The sequence below is a fragment of the Apium graveolens genome, chromosome 2, assembly GCF_009905375.1.
Source record: "Apium graveolens cultivar Ventura chromosome 2, ASM990537v1, whole genome shotgun sequence".
NCBI lineage: Eukaryota > Viridiplantae > Streptophyta > Magnoliopsida > Apiales > Apiaceae > Apium > Apium graveolens.
Window position 1 is genome coordinate 241,999,237 of NC_133648.1, and position 21,185 is coordinate 242,020,421.

The 21,185-nt window shown below is 38.7% G+C and overlaps 2 protein-coding genes across 2 annotated transcripts; both read right to left on the reverse strand.

Annotated features, from left to right (window-relative positions):
- Nucleotides 1-1,056, reverse strand: LOC141708251 (acidic endochitinase-like). Its single transcript, XM_074511767.1, has one exon. The coding sequence runs from the start codon at nucleotides 1,025-1,027 to the stop codon at nucleotides 131-133; it is 897 nt and encodes a 298-aa protein (XP_074367868.1). The 5' UTR covers nucleotides 1,028-1,056; the 3' UTR covers nucleotides 1-130.
- An 11,166-nt stretch (nucleotides 1,057-12,222) lies between these two features.
- LOC141708252 (uncharacterized) lies at nucleotides 12,223-16,278 on the reverse strand. Its single transcript, XM_074511768.1, has 3 exons — nucleotides 14,083-16,278; nucleotides 13,779-13,970; nucleotides 12,223-13,090 (listed from the first exon to the last, which is right to left on the reverse strand). Exons 1-3 carry the CDS (start codon nucleotides 16,134-16,136, stop codon nucleotides 12,526-12,528), a joined length of 2,811 nt encoding a protein of 936 aa, XP_074367869.1. The 5' UTR covers nucleotides 16,137-16,278; the 3' UTR covers nucleotides 12,223-12,525.
- Between the last annotated feature and the right edge of the window lie 4,907 nt (nucleotides 16,279-21,185).

Below are 21,185 nucleotides of genomic sequence, written 5' to 3' on the forward strand. Positions count from 1 at the left end.
TTGACGACAAAAATATTTTATTCAAAATTCAAGCCAGAGGTACATTCAGATTATTGATTACAAGATGATTTTCATATATAGTAAATGCTATATTTAGTCTTACTTATTTCTCCTTCGTTAATTAAACATATTAGATACTGTTCTTGATAGCGGAACTGTAAGTTTTATCGAACAGCTTATTCCACAGCATGATCCCCCCATATCTTGGAGTAGTCTTTATCGTTGGAAGAACTTGAGAGATTAATGCATTAGGTGAAATATAACCACCGCTAGGCGCTGCTGCAGAAGCTGCCGGCAATCCAAGAAAGATCTGACTGCGCGAAGGAAGCGCAGAGGCCCACTGTCTCCACCTTGCCAAAAGATTAGTAGCAGTACCTGTGTAATGACACTGTGGGTTGTTGTAAAACTGTATCCATACGTAGTCGAAAAGTCCGGTTTGTATTGCAGCATTTAGTTTAGCATCAGGGATTGGACATTGTGGTGCTGCTGACAAGTAGACTTTCCTCTGTGATGTACTGAACCCCGAGAGAGCCCGAGCAAGATCATCAAAGTAAAGACTCGAACCTGTTTCAATATCAAAGTCGATGCCATCTAAAATGGCGCTCCCAAAAGGTCGAGAAGCTGATTGGCCACCTAAGAAGTTGTTGTAGAGGTAGGTAGCTACTTGCCTAGCATCAGCCGCAGAAGACATGCTTGTAGCTGAGTTTGAACCACCACCAAGAGAGAGGAGGACTTTGATACCATTTTTTTGGCAGTTGGAGATAACGTTGCTCAAGACTCTGCAGCCGTTAGAGCTGGGAGTGCAATGGCTTGCTAAATTCAGGACCGGAGTTCTTCCACTCCCAAAGGTGGTTAAGAAAGCAATAAGTACATACTTGTAGTTTCCTGAGGCACAGGTAGAAGCTAATGTGCCTTCATTCCCGCTTTGTCCCCAATAAATGGCAATTCCAGCCCCTTGGGAGGAATGGAAGAGGGAAGAAGTGAGTGTGATGAATAGCAAAAAGATAATAGGGAAAGAGCTTGCCATGTTTAAAAGTGAAATAAATTATTTGATATAATAGTTGCTATTGAATCGACATTATATAGGCTTGAGAATGTGCTGAGTTGGGATTCTGTTACTTGCACAGAAGTAAAAAAGAGTTGAATTTTGTGAAAAAGAAGGGGGGGCATCTTCCACGAAAACTACTCGTCATGGACTAACTTGTTTTTGGTTTTTTCTAAGACCGACCTTGTTGGGCTAGTGTTAGAAATATGTTTTTAATCGTTGACTTCAGGTCCACTCAGTACTTGATTCACAAAATTAGCACTACAGTGCATTTTCAAACCGAAAAACCTGTTTGAGATTTTCTATAATAGCGGCCTTCTGGATGTTCATTCTGTTACGGAGTTGCAACTTACAAGTGAGCTAGTCCAAATTTATAAGTCCGGTTTAGCGTAGCTCTTCTTCTCATATTTCTTCTGAGATATAAATACAAGTTATGACTGACAGACTGCTAGTGTTTTCTTCTGTAAGGGCATTATGACATGATAAATATGGCTGACATTATGTTTGCCGTCGCAAACTACTAATTTTATTGACTATATACGTGTGTGTCACCAAACTAGAAAGATTAGGATTATACTAGAGTAAAAACGAAAAAATTAGGATCCTTTATTCTGAAATCTACTGTAAAATCTGGATAATCGTTCCCAAAATAATAGAGACCGTAACTTTTTAACCTCAGATCAATGAATAAACTTCTCAAATCCCAAGATATCCATGTACAGAGGTTTGTACAAAGTCCAGGTCTTTCCTAGATTAAGCGGAATAGTTGGCGTTCCGACACTTGTTAGTTCTTAGCATATCATTCTCTAAATTAAAATTAATCAGACTACATAGATAATACACTATGTTAGGCTCGAGTCTTGAGTAAACCTTAAACTTATAAAAATACACATGACGTCTATATATATATATTTATTTATGGGGTCCCTGTTCACAGCCATAGTTGGATAGGTATCCTATTCAACCAACAAATCAGGACCATTGAAGTAAAAAATGAATGGTTAGGATCCGCTATTGCCGCTATGTTTCATTGCGGGAGTGGCCCACATACTCCATTCATCTTTTTACCCTTTTCCTATGTTAATTCATTTATCAATGCTTTTTTAACTACATAAATATTAATTTAATAAGATATTATTCTTAATATTTCTTATTAAAAATATAATATTTAAAAAATATTATAAAATATTTTATAATAATATTAAATATTATATTTAATATTTAATATTCAATATTTTAAAAGTATTGAAACATTAAAATGAAATTAATATATTTAAATATTTAATAATATTTATTAAAATAATAAAGGAAAATATTTTGATATTTAAATATTTAATTATTCAATATTTTTAGTAATAAATTAAAATATTTGAATATTTGAAAATATTAATAATATTAAATATTAATTCGAATTTTAAATAAACATAAACCTACTACCGCAATGAATCATTGCGGTAGCGCAATGAAACATTGCGGTAGTCGTCTTTTGAACACAGACACACGCGGAAACTACCATTATACCCGCCCCAACCCAGAAACAAACACAAAACACCGGCGATCAAAAGCGATTTCAGCGAAATCAAACAGCTCCTGATATCCTCCTTAATCAAGCAGCTTTGTTCTCTTTCTCTCTCTCTCGCTCATACATTCTTGAGGTAATTTTCCGAAATATGTTTGTTTTTAACCGTTAGGGATATAATTGGGGGTTTGATTTCTGTGGATTGTTGAATGATTTAGTTGTTAGAATAAGCATTAAGATGATCTGAGGATGCTATTTATGTATTTTTCGTAATTTTTGGTATGCTAAATCGATGAACCCGAGTTCTCGGGTTTTTGATTTTTTATTTTCGATTTTTGAGTTATACGGATTGTTGTGGTTGATTAGGATCATGTAAATAGATTGTACTCCTTCTGAACATCATTTTGATATCAAAATCATGAAGTTTGGTTTAGAATTGAGGCGATTCGACTGTTGGCCGGACTTTGTTCGCCGGATTCTTTGAATTTGGCCGGGATCGACGAAGGGAGAAACGGAGGGAGTAACTAAGAAGAATACCACGTAAAATGTGAAATTTTATGTATACTACTTTGGACACAAACGGATACTATGCATTTTATTACAACTAATGGTAAGGTGGGAATAGTTGGTAAGAAATTGAAGGGAAAGTAGTAAATAAAACAGAACAAGAAGAAGAAGACTAGTACACTGAACATCAAGATAGAGAATCTTAACTTATATACATGATTTATGAAAGAATACTACAGTAAGGAGCTTGATAAATTGACTATGATTTATGAATACTACTTTGGCTATGATTTATGAAAGAAATTAACAGTAAGGAGCTTGATAAATTGACTATTAAGACAGTTATTTGATTGTACTTGGGATCTTTATGATGTTGTTCCATTTGTAGAAGAGTTATGAATCCGTCATGTAAAGAAAGTTTTTGTTGATGGAATGCTTGATAAGTTTTTGTAGAAGAGTTATGGATATGTAAGAAAAAGCTTCTGTGTTGGAGTTCAAATGATAGTCGAACCCTATGAACATAGTTTGCATCACTGTGTTCTAATTTTTTGTATCTCTTAGTAGCTAGGCTGCTTCTAACTGAATGCTATTAGTCGTTCCCTTTAATCAATTGTATCTTCTAAAATGTAACTTAAAATCTCACATCTTTTGTGTTATGCAAACATATGTTGTGTAATTGCTTCCATATCTGTACTTGCAAGTTTTATGGTGGCGTATAAAATTAGGTTGAGAAGCTAAGGTCGTTTTTCAAGTTATAGTTCGTGTATATTTGTTTCTATTCAACGGCTAAGAACTCTCTGAAACACAAATAAATTGATAGATGACATATTAGTATATATGTTTCTGATTAAATGAGGGACGAACTCCGGATTGTTTGCACTTGTTGTTGAGTGAATAATTCGAATAAAAATGGAAAATATACAGTAGTTTTTGTTAATTTTTATGTGAATTTACGTGCAAAGTAGTACACTTAAAAATTTAGAAAACATGTGTTGTAATAATTTGATTGTGTTGAGATGATATTTTCACGCATTTGTTTGTTTTCTTTTTCTTAATTACTGTTTGTTTGGAGTTGTACTGATGGGCTTTTTGGTTTAAAATATTGCAGATAATATGGACATGGAGTGTGGACCTCTTGATCGATCCTTGCTGACTATGCAGGACCGCCATATTAGCAGTCTGATCTGGGAGGGCGGGGACAGGAATACCGTAGATGTTAGACAGCTGACAGCGAGGATGGGTGAGTGGCATATACTTCCAGATCAGCAGGCTCTGTTGGATGCATATGGTTTTGGGGCGTTCGGCAACCCCCGGGTGGTTCGGCAGAATGACATCAGACTCATTACGGCCTTGATTGAGAGGTGGAGGCCAGAGACTAACACATTCCATCTGTCGTGTGGGGAGATGACTATTACTTTGGAGGATGTTTATATTTTAATATATTACTACTACTTATATTTAATGTTAACATATTTTAAAAAATTAATTACTGTTGAACATTAATATTATTTTATACTTATATAAATAAGTTAAATATTAGAATAAGCTAAAGAGAGGGGCAGTTTGGACATTAAAAACTGGGAGCCTAACCAAAAATGAAACATTGCGGCCCAACAATGAAACATTGCGGAATGCGCAATGTTTCTTGTGCATGGAAACATCCCGCAATGTTTCATTGCGGAAGGCAAGACCCGCATTGAAACATTGCTTTCCTCCGCAATATTTCATTGCTGTGGGTTGGCTGGCTGTCCCCCCAACCCACGTTGGGGTTGTAAATTTCACTAACAAATATCGCAACATAGAGGCAAGTGTATAAAGAATTTAGCAAGTTCAGGCCAAGACCACAGTCAACAAAACAAAGGATGCATGAAAACAAAATCAATAACTGAAATAACGAAGAGAGAAAGAAAGATGTACCCGAAACCATAGCTTTCAACAGTGACTGAAATAAAGGTTCACAGATACAAAATGCCAAGTAAATGATCACAGCTGAGTCACCAGGCCTTGCTCGAAGTCCTGGCTGCTCTTGAAGAGAATATTGCCCCTACCTGCTGCGTTTGGGATGCATGCAATATCTCCACCAGGATAAAACAGCTCGGAGTTGATGTTAACATCAGCAACAAAACCTCCACCTCGACCAGCACCTCAGTCGTCGGAAAAACCAACCTACAGCACTTCGAACTTGTGTTTTGTGGGAGAGAAAATGCAGAGAGGGAGAAGAGAAGAGAATGTTATGTGGTGTGAAAAAAACATTCACTCAAGCCTCTATTTATAGGAGAGGAAAAATGAAACTGTTCCACACTTTAATGTCTGAATTAAACTGCACCATTAATTTAAAAAATCAAAACTGATCAGATTTTGAATTTAAATTATTTGTAACAGTTTTTTCACTTAAAACCCACATTATTATCAGATTTAATTTTAATTCATCAGTTTCATATCAGATTACTTGTCCAGGTTCAATGTATTTAGACTAAGCCCACTAACAAAGTGACTTAGCCCAATTTAACCCAGCCCAAACAATTTATTATTATAATAATAATAATCCAGTCACCGATAAATAAATTCGAATTAAAATTAATTCTCAAATAAATAAAATCCTCGCCCAGGTCGCCTCGCGTACGCGAGACTCCGAGACATTCGCCCAAATCGCCCTTCGACCCGACCCGACCCGGTCCGGTGCGTGACGTGGCGGGGCGGGGCGCGCGTGTGTGTGTGCGCGTGAAGCACACAACAACACAATGGACCATCACACACCTTAGTAGTTGTATACTACTCATGTGGATAATCCCATATAAAGCACACAACCCCCTTTATTTATTTCAATGTGGAACAAACATTCTCAAAATTTCAAGTTTTTCCAAGCTACTTTCAACTCTCAATTCTTATGGATTTCATTAAGAAAATTCTTAAAACCATACATGAAAATTTAAGTTCAAATATCATTGAACAAATTCCAATCATTAGTTTTTAGGATTAATATCAAGAACATAATTAAATTAAGCTCTAAAATCCTAATTTTCTAACAATCCCCCACAAATCCATACAGAAATGCGATCAGGTTTTTCATCATGACTTTTTTTTCAGAGTAGGTACCCTTTCGGGTTTGAACCCTCCTAAGTCCTCTACTTCAATGGCTATCGGATTCAGATGGAATGTTTCACCTTGAATCTTAATCCGTTTAGTATAACCATGTTCCATAAACGACGACAAGTCAAAGGCTATGGTGCCAATCTACGGCTTTAAGACATTAATGGTCATGTCTCGATCCTGTTCGTCGAATGCTTCAAGGATTAACCCTATCCTCTAATTGCGACCACACAATTACATTCGCTTAGCTGGGCATCTCCAGAGATATACTGCCTCTATCTTGTCAAATGACTTGACCCCATTCAGAGTTTTAACACTCTTGCTTTTCTAGCAGTGTTAGTACCTTCTAGGTTTACAGGGGATAGACTCAGATATTATAGTATCAACTATATAGCAAAGGTACTACCAATTCATCCTTACATCTTGTTATTACCCATTGAATACACTTCGAGGGATCTCCTCTCATGTGTATTGGGTTCCCACTGTTGATGAATTATGATGGGTTGACAGTCCCATCCCCAACCTTGACTTAAGGACCACTGCAGGTTCCAGTCCTTTAGTAAGAGGATCAGCTATATTATTCTGAGTTCCTATGAACTCTATAGCTATGATCCTATCAGTCACTAAACCCCTTATAGACTTGAGTCTAACTTGGATGTGTCTTTTAGTTTTAGCATTATGATTTTTACTGCTAATCTTGTCGATAGTTGTTCGACTATCACAGTGAATAGCAATAGCAGGAAGCGGTCTGCTTACTACAGGTATTGCAGACATAAGTCCGTGTAACCATTCAGCCTCCGTCCCTGTGGCATCACGTGCACACAACTCAGCCTCAAAAGTAGACCGAGTAACTATAGTCTGTCTGCTTAACTTCCAGGATATTGCTCCACCAGCCAAGGTGAACACGTATCCAGTCACTCCTTTGGAACCAGACTTCTTAACTATCCAACTTGCATCACTGTACCCTTCAAGCACACCAGGAAATCTCCTGTAGTGTAAACTAAGGTACATTGTGCCTTTTAGATATCTAAGTACTCTATCAAGAGCATCCCAAAGAGTTCTGTTTGGACAACTTGTATATCTAGCCAATTTAGACACAGAATATGAAATATCTGGTATAGTACAGTTAGCAAGATACTGCAAGCTCCCAATAATCTGAGAATACCTTAACTGGGACACAGGCACTCCTGAAGTATTCTTGACAAGGGCAACTTTCGAATCATAGGGTGTACTAGCGATTCTACATGTGAATAACCATATTTCTCAAGTATAGATTTCTCTATATAATGAGATTGAGTCAAGGATATTCCTTCAGTGGAATGAATCAGTTTGATTCCAAGAATCACACTTGCCTCACCCATATCCTTCATTTCAAAATGCCTTTTCAAGAACTCTTTAGTCTCGTTAATAATCTCAATATTTGTTCCAAACAGTAAAATGTCATCCACATATAGGCACAAAATAACACACTCATTACCTTTAACTTTAGTGTAGACACACTTATCACTTTCATTAATCTTTTAACTGAAAGGCAATACAGTTTCATCAAACTTTTTATGCCAATCTCTGGGAGCTTGTTTCAAGCCATAGATGGATTTGATCAACTTACATACTTTCCTTTCATTGCCCGATGCAACAAATCCTTCAGGCTGATCCATATAAATCTCTTCGTCAAGTTCACCATGAAGAAAAGCCATCTTTACATCCATCTGATGGACGATAAGACCATGGACTGAAGCCAATGCTATAAGCATTCGGATTGTTACCATTCTTGCAACCGGAGAGTATGTATCAAAGTAATCAATTCCTTCCTTTTGCTTAAAACCCTTAGCTACTAGTCTAGCTTTGTACTTGTCTATTGAGCCGTCAGGGTTCAACTTCCTTTTAAAGAGCCATTTGCACCCAATAGTAGAACACCCAGGAGGGAGATCAACCAACTCCCATGTTCCATTAGAAACAATAGAATCAATTTCACTCTTCACAGCGCCCTTCCAGTGCCTTGACTCAGAAGAATCCATAGCTTGTCGGAAAGTTAAAGGTTCGTCCTCGATATTGTAAGTGATGAAATCACCTCCAAAATCCTTGACTACCTTTGCACGCTTACTTCTCCTTGGTTCCTCTAGTTCCTTAGGAATAGAGCTACTACTAGGTTCCGCCCCCACATTTGTCATCTTTTCCACATGATCAGGAATAGAACTTGATGTGTGAGTAGGATCTTCCTCAGAAGTCGTTTCAGGTATTCCAGTCTTCATAGGGTAGACATCCTCAAAGAATGTCGCATCTCGAAATTCAACTATCGTGTTTGCCACTATACCATCTATGTCAGAGTTTAACACAGAAAATCTCATAGTTGTAGTGGTTTCAAGATAGCCCAGAAAGATACAGTCAACAGTCTTTGGACCTAGTTTCTTTCTCTTGTGTTCAGGAACAAGCACCTTAGCAAGGCACCCCCACACACGAAGATACTTAAGACTAGTCATCATGCCTTTCCATAACTCTAAGGGTGTTTTATCCATGTGTTTCAGAGGGACTCTATTCAAAATATGGCAAGCCGTATTTAGAGCCTCTCCCCACATGTATTTAGGCAACCCAGAGTTAATAAGCATACTATTAATCATATCTTTAAATGTTATGTTCTTTCGCTCAGCAACCCCATTAGACTCAGGTGTGTATGGTGGAGTAACTTCATGAATTATACCATTGTTAGCACAAAATTCATTAAAAGCATTACTCGTATACTCACCACCTCTATCAGATCTCAACCTTTTAAGTAACTTACTAGTTTGTTTTTCTACTTCAGTTTTATATATAATGAATTTACTAAGTGCTTCATCCTTATGTCTAAGTAAATAAACATAACAGTATCTACTACTATCATCTATAAAAGTAATGAAGTATCTAAACTGGTCCTTGGTCAACACACCACCAAATTCACAAATATCAGTGTGTACTAAATCTAACAAGTCTAAATCCCTAACAACGTTATGAAAAGGTTTCCTTATTTGTTTAGCAGACAAACATACTTGACATTTAAAATTCTTTTCTATGGTATGTTTTGGTATCAACTCTAAGTTCATCATGTTCTTAAGAGCACCAAAGTTTAAATGACCTAGTCTAGCATGCCATATATTCGAGAATTCAATACAGTTAACAGAAGGAATAACATTATTATTCAAATTTCCCAAAACGGGATCTGCATTAATAACAAATAAACCATTTGACAAGTAACCCTTGCCAGAGAATGTACCAGAGTGAATAAGAACTACTTTATTACATTTGAACGAAATTTCAAAACCACTAGAAACTAAACAGCTTCCACTTATTATATTTCTACGCATGTCGGGAACATGATGCACTCTCGTCAGAGATAGAATACATCCTGAAGGGAACTTCAGATCCACGTTTCCAACTCCATGTACTTGAGCAGCACTAGAATTCCCCATCTTCACAGTCAAGCTATGACTCTGTTGATAAGATACAAATAAACTAATATCAGCACAAATATGCACATTAGCTCCAGTATCTATCAACCATTCATTTGAAAGATAGGTAGAAAATATCACAGGGTTGTAGGATACATACCGGTCAACGTCGGTTTCAGAAGCCGTAGCCTCACCAACGACCATGTTCACTACAGGCCCACTTGCGGTTCCAAGCACAACATTTGCTTGTGCTACCTCGGTTTTTTTCGCTTTCTTCGTAGGGCAGTCCTTACTCCAGTGCCCAACCTGCCCACAAGACCAGCATGGTTTGTTTGCCTTGGGTTTCTTGGCCTTGTCCTTCGCGGTACCGTGTTTAGTTGGCATCACATGTCCCTGTTTGGACTTGTGTTATTCTTGCACCGAGATGTCCAGCATAAGGTTGGTCCAGGTGATCTCTCATTTCTGTCTTTTCAGGGAGAGAGAGAACTCTTCCCAAGACTTCGGGAGCTTTTCAATCACACTCATCACCTTGAACTTCTTCGGGAGATTCATTCCAGACTCCTTCAAAGCATGCACTATCATCTCGAACTCATGCACCTGCTCAGTCATGGACTTATTGTCCACCAGCTTGAACTCGAGGAACCTTGCCACAGAATACTTTTGTAGACCTTGTGAGTCAGTATTATGTGTCTGGTCCAGCTTCTCCCATAAGAGTTTTGCAGAGTAGGCATCAGAAGAATAGACATCAAATAAAGTGTTTGTTAGTGCCGCCAGAATGGCCGCCCTAGCCACTCCATCCTTCTCAGCCCACTTCGCAAAAGCCTTAACTGTGTCAGCCTTCTCTTGATCCACTACTGGTTTCTCATATTCCACAACCGGCCACAGACCCTTTATAGTCAGCCACAACTTCATCCTTTTCTGCCAGCGAGAAAAGCCAATGCCACCGTTGAATTTCTCCAGTAAACCGGTTAGTTCAAAAGCTTGTGGGAAACTATAGGTGGTCCAATCAATGGCCCCAGCAGTTGCACCCTAACTGCTACCACCACCAACGATAACCTCACTTTCGTTAACCATTATGCTAAATTCTAAATAACTAATATTCTCTTCAAGAATGTTGAAAATCTTCACTAACAAATATTGCAACATAGAGGCAAGTGTATAAAGAATTTAGCAAGTTCAGGCCAAGACCACAGTCAACAAAACAAAGCATGCATGAAAACAAAATCAGTAACTGAAATAACGAAGAGAGAAAGAAAGATGTACCCGAAACCATAGCTTTCAACAGTGACTGAAATAAAGGTTCACAGATACAAAATGCCAAGAAAAAGATCACAGCTGAGTCACCAAGCCTTGCTCGAAGTCCTGGCTGCTCTTGAAGAGAATATTGCCCCCTACCTGCTGCGTTTGGGATAAGTGCAATATCTCCACCAGGATAAAACAGCTCGGAGTTGATGTAAAACAGCTCGGAGTTGATGTTAACAGCAGCAACAAAACCTCCACCTCGACCAGCACCTCAGTCGCCGGAAAAACCAACCTACAGCACTTCGAACTTGTGTTTTGTGGGAGAGAAAATGCAGAGAATGAGAAGAGAAGAGAATGTTATGTGGTGTGAAAAAAACATTCACTCAAGCCTCTATTTATAGGAGAGGAAAAATGAAACTGTTCCACACTTTAATGTCTGAATTAAACTGCACCATTAATTTAAAAAATCAAAATTGATCAGATTTTGAATTTAAATTATTTGTAACAGTTTTTTCACTTAAAACCCACATTATTATCAGATTTAATTTTAATTCATCAATTTCATATCAGATTACTTGTTCAGGTTCAATGTATTTAGACTAAGCCCAATTTAACTCAGCCCAAACAATTTATTATTATAATAATAATAATAAGTCTGGTGCGTGGCGGGGCACGCGTGTGTGTGCGCGTGAAGCACACAACAACACAATGGACCATCACACACCTTAGTAGTTGTATACTACTCATGTGGATAATCTCATATAAAGCGCACAACCCCCTTTATTTATTTCAATGTGGGACAAACATTCTCAAAATTTCAAGTTTTTCCAAGCTACTTTCAACTCTCAATTTTTATGGATTTCATTAAGAAAATTCTTAAAACCATACATGAAAATTTAAGTTCAAATATCATTGAACAAATTTCAATCATTAGTTTTTAGGATTAATATCAAGATCATAATTAAATTAAGCTCTAAAATCCTAATTTTCTAACAGTTGGCTCCCGATTATTTCCCTTATTTATGTTTATAAAGAAGCAAGGTGTCAACGTTATAACTAAGAATTTTGATGTCATCTTCCATGCAGATGACATCTTACCATTGTAGCCAGGCACATAAACGTTGAAAACATAGATTAGACCAATGCCGTGCTTGTAATCCTATTGTGCTTGTAATCCTATTATCCCTTCACTATTTATAATATAAAATCAATGTTCTTATTATTCGATCTTCAAAGACTAATGGCTTGGGTCCATATCTAGTTTATTTTGAAGGATTAATGAATCCCACCTTCCTCACTAAGTATAAGCTTAGGAACAAGAGTTCAAGTAATTTATAAAAATTTCTACAAGGCTGGAATTCACAGTTACAATCTCTATGTCAGAAATGCTTCAAGTTCCATATCGAAATGGAAAAGAAAGAATTGTCTGTATGCTTTTTTTCTTTTATGAATACAATTAATCATATGATAATACCTTGTAAAAGCTGTGATTGTATTTAAAAGTTACATAGTTACAAAACTGATCATTTTACAGTTTGAGACAACAGTGAGGATGCTAAGAAACAGGCAGTAAAGACAGCTAAGCACATACTTACTCATTAGATGGGTTTAGATTGTTAAATGGGGATGATTAAACTCAGCCGCCATCAATGGATTTAGCAATCTTCAGTGCAACGCCAAATATTTTGCTTTAACTGGCATTAATGATCATCTTGAAACAATGCTTTAGATACACAATTAAAAGAATAACTACCCTGATCTTCGAGCATTTTATCACGTTTCTTAGTTCTTTGAGAGCCTGAACAATTCTTCCCGGACATTGGGGTCTCACATACCACTGTGTAAGCAGACCTTTGTCTTTCCTTCCTTTTGGATTTAGAGGAGAGAGACTGAGATTTTATTGTCCCAGCCTTTGGCTGCTTTGGGGCCCACACCCTCTGCAAATCTGGTACCGAACTTGTGAATGATACAAATCTTCTGGCCCTCTCTCTCCTCTTACGAGCCTCACTTAACTTTTGGGCATGTTCATGTTCTTCTCTCTTTATTTCCTGGGGACTTCCATCAGTAATTTCAAGTGGTTGGGAAGACTCATCTTCAGTAGAGATCATTTTTTGGGAATCTTTGCTAAATAGGTTATCCCTCCAAGAGTGGTTACTGTCCTCACTGTTGAGCTGGATAAGGTTGTTTTCATCTTCTTCACCAAACGGCAATAGATCCATTTGTGTGTAGATTTTATCTACCACATCTCCAAGATTATGTTGATACCTGAAAGTTGAAGAACTGAATCAATTAATTATTATGCATGTTCTCTTTAATAAACTAATTAATTTTGTAATTAATGTTCTTGCAGGATCGAAGTCAAAGCTATTGTTACATTGTTCTAGCCCTCTGAGTACCTTAGAGATGAATTCTAAAATCCCAATGACGTAATATCATAATTATCAGAAGACATTAGTGTTCATTATTATAAAAAATCATTAGACGTATTGGTTATGAACACAATATCTGGTAACTGTATAAGTTTGAAGAGCCCTCTTTATGTTCATATTTACTTGGTAAGATAAAATATAGATCTATTCTGCAAATGTGCAGCCAGTAGCCATTAACCGGTAAAATACTACATGTCATTCAAATTTTAAACACAAGCATTTGAGAGGGTTTATGCTTTCAAGGGCATAAATAGAAAACTATCACTTTGCAAAGTAATTAAAACTTAAAAGAGCAAAGACACCTTTCATATTCTCCTAGAGGTGGATGGGGGAACTGGCGGTAGGGATAACGATGATCGAACACGAGATGTATCGTGAGTAAATGCCTACCACTCTGGCTACACCATATTTTTCAGAATTATATCTGCTATACATATAAAAGCATGGCAAAAATGAAATTCTCAAAACTAACTACCAACAGACATAAGTAAATTAACAGTGCCCTTCAAAAAAGATGTATTTACCTAGTCTTAATTGTCCTTTCAGCATAATCATAGAGGCTCACATGGCCATGGATGCCACCTTCAACAAGATACTGAATAATATCTAATAGGGTGCATATTTGTTTAACAAGCTTTTGCTTTGTAAGACCTTCAATAGAGCCTGCTACCTCTGACTGCAGTATTTCCATTCGCAGCAAAATCTGTAATTCATATCTAGCTCTAATTAAGGAAATTGTTGTAGCAAAAAAACACCAGCTTGTTTAACCTGTAATAAACTTAAAAAAGAAATCATACAAACACTAAGAAGAAAAGAAGTTAAGGATACTCTCTGACTAAAATTTCCGATGTAGAACCCTGATCAGATGCTTGCACGGATGTGTTACTATTCTGCCTCTTCAATTTCTTGGGATCCCTTGTCAGAAGTTCTATTAGTTTGGCACTTGGAGTTCTGTCAAAAGTGTTTTCTAACTCAGGGGTTTGATTTTTCTGTCTGTTGCCTCCTTGTGTTTGATGTAACCAATGGATGGATGCGTTTACAAGTCTCTGGGCTAAGATTTGCAGGTCAACCCCTTCAGCTTCAAGACCATGCTGAATCTTTTTAGGTAGATTAGAGAAAAAGGTTTCTGCAGTTTCTGAGCAAGAAGCTGATGCAACTCCATCTTGCATTTCTGGCGGTTCTGATGAAACCTGGCTACAAATGGGCATTTCAATTTCGCGGTGCGTCTTACTCAGTCTTTCATCACTTTTTTTTATTTTGTGCTGATGTGACTTGGATTTATCTGGAGGTATATGGTGATCCAAACTAGACTTTTGAATTTGTCGTAACCAACATTTCAGAAATTTCATCTTCTTAGATTTTGCAAATTCTCTGGCAAAGTAGACCTCAGCCAGATCGAAATTAGAGAGCTCAAAGGCCGCTTTGCAGAATGTACTCCACGTGAGATCCTGCAGCACATTTTTTTTAATTTTCTTCCTTTTTCCATCCACCAGTGGTGCACAAATTTCAGATGTTGAGACCCCACACTTAATACCAGGATCAGATGATACCTTATTAATCCTATCATTTATAAATGAGAGAAGAGCCGAATGAACAGTTAAAGGCTTTAGGAGCCCCTTGCATGAATCGCCATTCTCATATAATATCGACACTAAAGCCCACAAACCTTCCCTATAGAGAAAACTCAAGAAAATTTGCCATTTGGGATTAAAATTACTCGACTCACCGCTTCTTTCTGCAATTTGTTCAAGAACTCTATCGGCAAAAAATTTATCTACACTCTTGTTTCTGCTTCTCCCAGATACTTCTGATGAAACTCGCACTAAAAATTGATTGTGTGATTGTTTTGTAATTTCCTGAATCTTCTGAACCATCTCAACTCGCAGCATTGCATTTCCTCCACCAAATTGATCAAAGAACCGCTGATCTTTGTCGAATCCCTCATTAAGGGGCACACCACTTGTACTGACTGATCTAACCCTCAATAATTCAAGCTCAGAACAATTGCATTCCAAAGGCTTGCCACTAACATCGGAAACCTTAAGCCTTAATTCGCCATTAATACTCTTATTCAACTCATTATTGTTATTATCTACAATAAATGAAGCCCCAATATACGGATATATCAATCCAAAAGGAACTAAAGCAGAACCTAAAATAATGGAATCCGTTGAGCAAAACCCCCAACCCAAACTCCTAATCCCATTCTCAACCAAAGTCGTAAACTCATTTACCTCATCAATATCATCCCTACTCTCATTCTCATAATTAACATCAACCCAACTAACACGAATGTCTTTACTAACAAATCTATCATTAACACCACCAAAATGTTTACAAAATACCGAATCCACCCCATCCGCAATATCCAACCCAACAAATTCAGCTAAACAAGTAATCGATCTACAAACAGGCGAAAACAAAACAACCAAATTAGACGATAAAGCCGGAAAATCACGACAATTACCTGAAACACCATCCACATCATCAATATTCAGAGCTTCCCAAGCGTAATCGTGCAACAATTGAAGCAATGACTGAACCATATTCGACGCCTTCGGAGGCAAATTAGAGTCATTTAGGGCTCCAAAAGAGGATAATGATAGTGAATTGAGAATTGTCGAAAGGGAATCGAGAGTACGAGAAGGGAGATCAAAGGAGACGGCGTTGGAGAGGAAATAAAGAGCGGAGGAGGAACGAAGAGGCGAGAGAGACGAGAAGAAGAATTTGAAGGCGAAGAGCGAAGCGGAGAGAGGAGAGAAGGAGAGGAGGATTTTGGAGGAAGTGAGGATTGAATTGAGGTAAGGGTTAGGGTTTGGGAGGTGGAGGAGGGGGTTTAAGTCTATTAAGAGGAGTATGCGCTGTGTTTTCGAGTAATCCATGGGGTTGAGATTGGTGGATTTGGGGTGGGAGGGAGAGATTGGTGTGACCGGCGGTGAATTGAGATCGGAGAGATTGGGAGAGAAAATGAGTTGTGAGAGAGAGAGAGAGATTGGGGGAGATTTTGATTTTGACTTTGGAATGTTTGTGGTTTGAGCGGGAAAGTATTGGAGGGAAAATAATGGAATATAAAAAGCAGCCGACTTTTTTTGGAATGTTCGGATATGTCTTTTTCCTACGGTCATGTGTTAAAACTAGGGTTAAGCAAAATCGAACCCAAACCGAATCGAACCGGATAAATTCGGTTCGGTTCGGTTCGGTTTGATTTTTTTTAAATTTCGGTTATTTCGATTTTTCGGTTCGAACCGAAATAAATTCGGTTCGGTTCGATTTTCTATAATATTGGTTCGATTTTAACCAAATTATATATATATATTAAATTATTTTTTATATATAATATAATATAATAAATATAATTTTAAATCACAAACACAAACCCGTTGTTTGCTGATTTGCAGTAGATTCATATCAATCACCTATTTGATTCTTCTAAGTATAAAAGATTCTTCCAATTCCAACAGATTTGCTAAATCTGAACTACCGAAGTCTGATGTCATGAACTACATGTTTTAGTTTATAAACTAAAACTTAATTGATGGCATCAGAATTATGATTACCCTATGGTCATGATCGTTAATATCTCAATACTACATGTCATTTCAATCATCTCCCTCCCAATGGTTCCGCAGAACATGTCATGTGACGAAAGGCCTGCATCTACCGAAAGCATGACCGGGCGCTCGGAATCCGTAGGCCCCTAACATTCACAAACCACGAACACCAAGAGGCTATAATCGTAAACGTTATTTCCGTAAGCGTTTGGTCCCACGTCACGATCTTATCCTCCAAACATTACACGTGTCACTCACTGAGATACCCTGTCACCCCCTTCCCCTTTTCCTGTCCTCCACGTGTCAATAGCCTATAACAGTCACCTATCTACTAGCCTAGGGGACAGCTGGCTAATAATAGGGGAATAAAAAGGAACATTGAAAAGAGAGAAACTCAGACACAATAAGACAACTAAAAACAAAACACACCCCCTACGGACAATACACGATAACAGAAACACCACCAACAGATTGGCGGCGCCGCCGGGGAACCAACAAAGAATATTAACCACTACACCACAACGACGTCTCTTTTCTTATCCAAACACGCTAAGGAAAAATGAGTAACGGGTCAGATAACGAATCTCACACTTATAGTAATTCCTCTGAAACACCTAATCATTCTCCCACGCATAGTATGTTATCCGACTGAGCCCAACAGAATTATATGCAACAGCAAATGGATAATTTGACGGCCCAAATGGCTGCAAATCAACAGCAAGGATATCACCCCTATTACCCTTAAGCCGTTTCCAGATCTCATACTGGACGTCACTCTCGATCTCCCTCTCCTGCGCGTTCCCAACCAAACTCACAAGATGAGTACTCTCGGGACTCTTATCCTAGCTATAACACCCTTCGATATGGAGAACGTCCCCCTCGTAGGGCCCGAAGGACTTTATCCTCTGAATCATCGGGTAACGACACCTCACATGAAGAAGAGGGGTCACGATATAGACTGTCGACCCCGGTCCGGAGGGTTAGAAGATCCCCTTATCAACCAAGGAGGGTCCATCGAACCGCAACCCCTATAAAAAGACAGGAAGATATGATGACCCGTCTTGCCAGACTGAAGGCATATACCCAAGGGTTGTTGTTGACATAACCGCAGGAGGGTCTCCTTTTACTGAAGCCCTGAAAGTTACTCCTGTTAATCTTGGAGTGAAAATCATCGGCCTGAAGTCTTTCAACGGTACTTTTGACCCTAATGATCATTTGAGTTATTATGAAAATTTAATGATATGTCATAGGTACAATGACATCACCAAATGCCGACTGTTCATCTCAACCTTCAAAGCCTATGCTAGGACTTGGTTCTCGAGTTTGGCTCCTAGATCTATTAGCTATTGGGAGGAATTTAAGGTATTGTTCTTGTCAAAGTTTCGTGTCAATACCCCTCATGCAGTTCATACGATATCTTTGGAGAATATAAAGCAGGAACAGGGTGAAACTCTACAGGACTATATTGAAAAATTTAAGACTGCGGCTTCCAAGGTTAAAGAATTAAAGCAAATAAGTGTTGTGGATTCCTTTATTCGCAACATGAACTATCAAGAGTGCAGAAATTATTGTAAGGATTTATGTAACCGGGAGCCTACGGGTCTTTTTAAGGCCTACACCATAGCCCCAACCCACATAGCAACGGACGAAAGAATTCGGGCTTACTACCCTTCGGCTCGAGGAGAATCTTCCTCGTCAGGCCGAAGGGCTATGCAAGTAGACGGAATGGAAGATTTTCGAGGTAGAGGCCAAAGAAACTTCCCTACAGATCAAAGGGCCATCCCCAGGCAGATCCGAGAAGAACCAAATTTTACCCCGCTAACACAAACCCCGTCCTATGTGCTTCAACAAAAAGAGCAAAGGAATTTTTCCAACCACTAAACCCTATGAGAACGCCCATAGAAAAGAGAGACTGAACTCGTTTTTGTGATTATCATGCTGGAATCGGACATAATACAGACGAGTGCAATTCTCTCAAATATTTTCTAGAAAGGTTGGTAAAGAGGGGCCCTTGAATGATTATATCCCCCATCGGGATCGACAGAATCCTCAGCACCCGGAAGGTCCCGCAAGAGTTGTTCCACCCAGGCATGTGTTTGATATGATTGTAAGAGGAAACATAACATACCATGAAGTTATGCATCTAGATACCCCTCTTCAAGCTTTTCGTCTCACTGGTACTTCTATCTCTTTTTCAGATGTAGACTACCCTCAAGGAAATGTTTGCCAGAACGGTCCACTCACTGTTACCCTCGATATGGCCAATCAGGATGTCAGAAAGGTCTTGATAGATAACGGCTTCTTTATAGATATCATCTTTAGACATTCTCTTAGAAGAATGATCCTAAGTAATCCTTTGGAGGAGATGAAGTTTGGGGATGTACAGGGACCTGTCTACGGAATTGGAAATCATATCATGCCAGTTCAAGGTGCCATTGACATTCTCACCACCTTCGGCACCTCTCCGCAGGAGGTAACCGCAATGGTCAAATACCATATTATCGATATGGTTTCTCCCTATAATGTTATTATCGACCAACCCACCTTTTTCTTCTTAGGAGCTATTATATCCTCCCCCCATATGAAAGTGAAATTCCCTACTCTTAAGGGACCTGGAGAATTGATAAATGATCTCGTAGCCTTGTTACTCCACTTCCTTGAGCCTGGCTCAAACTGAACCAAAAAAGAGGAAACCTTACGGAGAACCGAAAGAAGGAAGCTCCCCCAAGGCAACTAAGATTTCGAAAGTTGAAACCTCACAAATATTTCTGATAGAAAGCTCGTTCTCTTATTCAGAAACTTTCCTGACAAAGGTTGAGCTGCATCGTACGCTTAAAGTTGAGCCTAGAGAGCCCATAGAAAATATTGAGCTGGCAGAAGGAGATCCTACACGGTGTATTTCTATAGGATCATATCTCCAGCCTTCTTTAAAGCAAGAACTCATTCAGCTCCTACGAGAGTTCCCAGAAATCTTTGCTTGGAAGCCTGAACACATGTCTAGCCTTGATGAGTCTATCGCTGTCCACAGACTCCATGTTGACCCCAATAAAACAGTAGTAAAATGGAAAAGGAGAAATTTCGCACCCGAAAGACAACAAACCATAGATGAGGAAATCAATAAATTGTTGAAAGCCAAGTTTATCTACGAGATACAATTTCCTGAATGGAAATCAAATGTTGTGTTGGTCAAGAAAGCTAGCGGTAAATGGCGGGTCTGTATTGATTACACAGACCTAAACAAAGCTACCCCCAAAAATTATTATCCCCTCCCCACCATCGATCAGCTGGTGGATGCGACTGCAGGAAACATTCTCTTTAGCTTTCTGGATGCTTGTTCAGGGTATAACCAGATCAAGCTGGCTATGGAAGATCAGGCCAAGACCGCCTTCATCACCCATGGAGCGGTGTATGCCTACCGAGTCCATCCGATGGGATTAATGAATGTCAGAGCTACATATAAACGGACCATGAATAAGATATTCTCCAACCAAATCCGAAGAAATTTGGAAGTATATGTAGATGACAGGATTGTCAAGTCCAAATTTGAAGAAGGACACTTGCATGATCAGAAAGAGACCTTTTTAACTATCTGAAGTCATGGCCTTCAATTGAATCCCTCCAAATGCACCTTCGGCGTATCCAACGGGAAGTTCTTAGGCCACATGATCAGTGGACGTGGTATAGAAGTGAATCCCGAAAAGGTTAGAGCTATATTGGAAATGCCCCCCCCTAACGACACCCCCACAAATTCAATCTTTGAATGGATGTTTAACCTCCATACGGAGATTTGTTCCCAAGTTGGCTGGAAAAAGTATCCCCTTCTTTGACGCTTTGAAAGGAGTAAATAAATCAAAAGAAGTACAGTGGACACCTTCTTGTCAAGAAGCTTTTGACTCCTTAAAGAATTACTTATCATCTCCTCCTATTTTCTCCCAGCCCCTCTCCGGGGAGCCTTTATGTCTATATCTGAAAATAGCCCCAGGGATGTAAGTTCATGCTTAATCCGTGAGGAAGGAGATAAACAGTTTCATGTATATTATGTTAGCCACGTTTTGCGAGATGTGGAGACCAGATACCCCACTACTGAGAAGATGGTATATTCTCTTCTGCTTGCTAGCAGAAAGCTTCGTCCGTACTTTCAAGGGCATGACATCAAGGTATACACCAATCAGCCCCTGCGGTAAATTCTCCGCAAACCCGATCTTTCTGGAAGATTGGTAAACTGGGTTGTAGAACTCAGCCAGTTCAATATTACTTATCTCCCTCGACGATCTGTCAAAGGTCAAGCTTTGGATGATTTCTTAATCGAATGCTCTGCACCTTTAGAAGTTGAAACCCCTCCGGAAGACCCTCCAATATTGACCCATCTCCCTCTTCCTT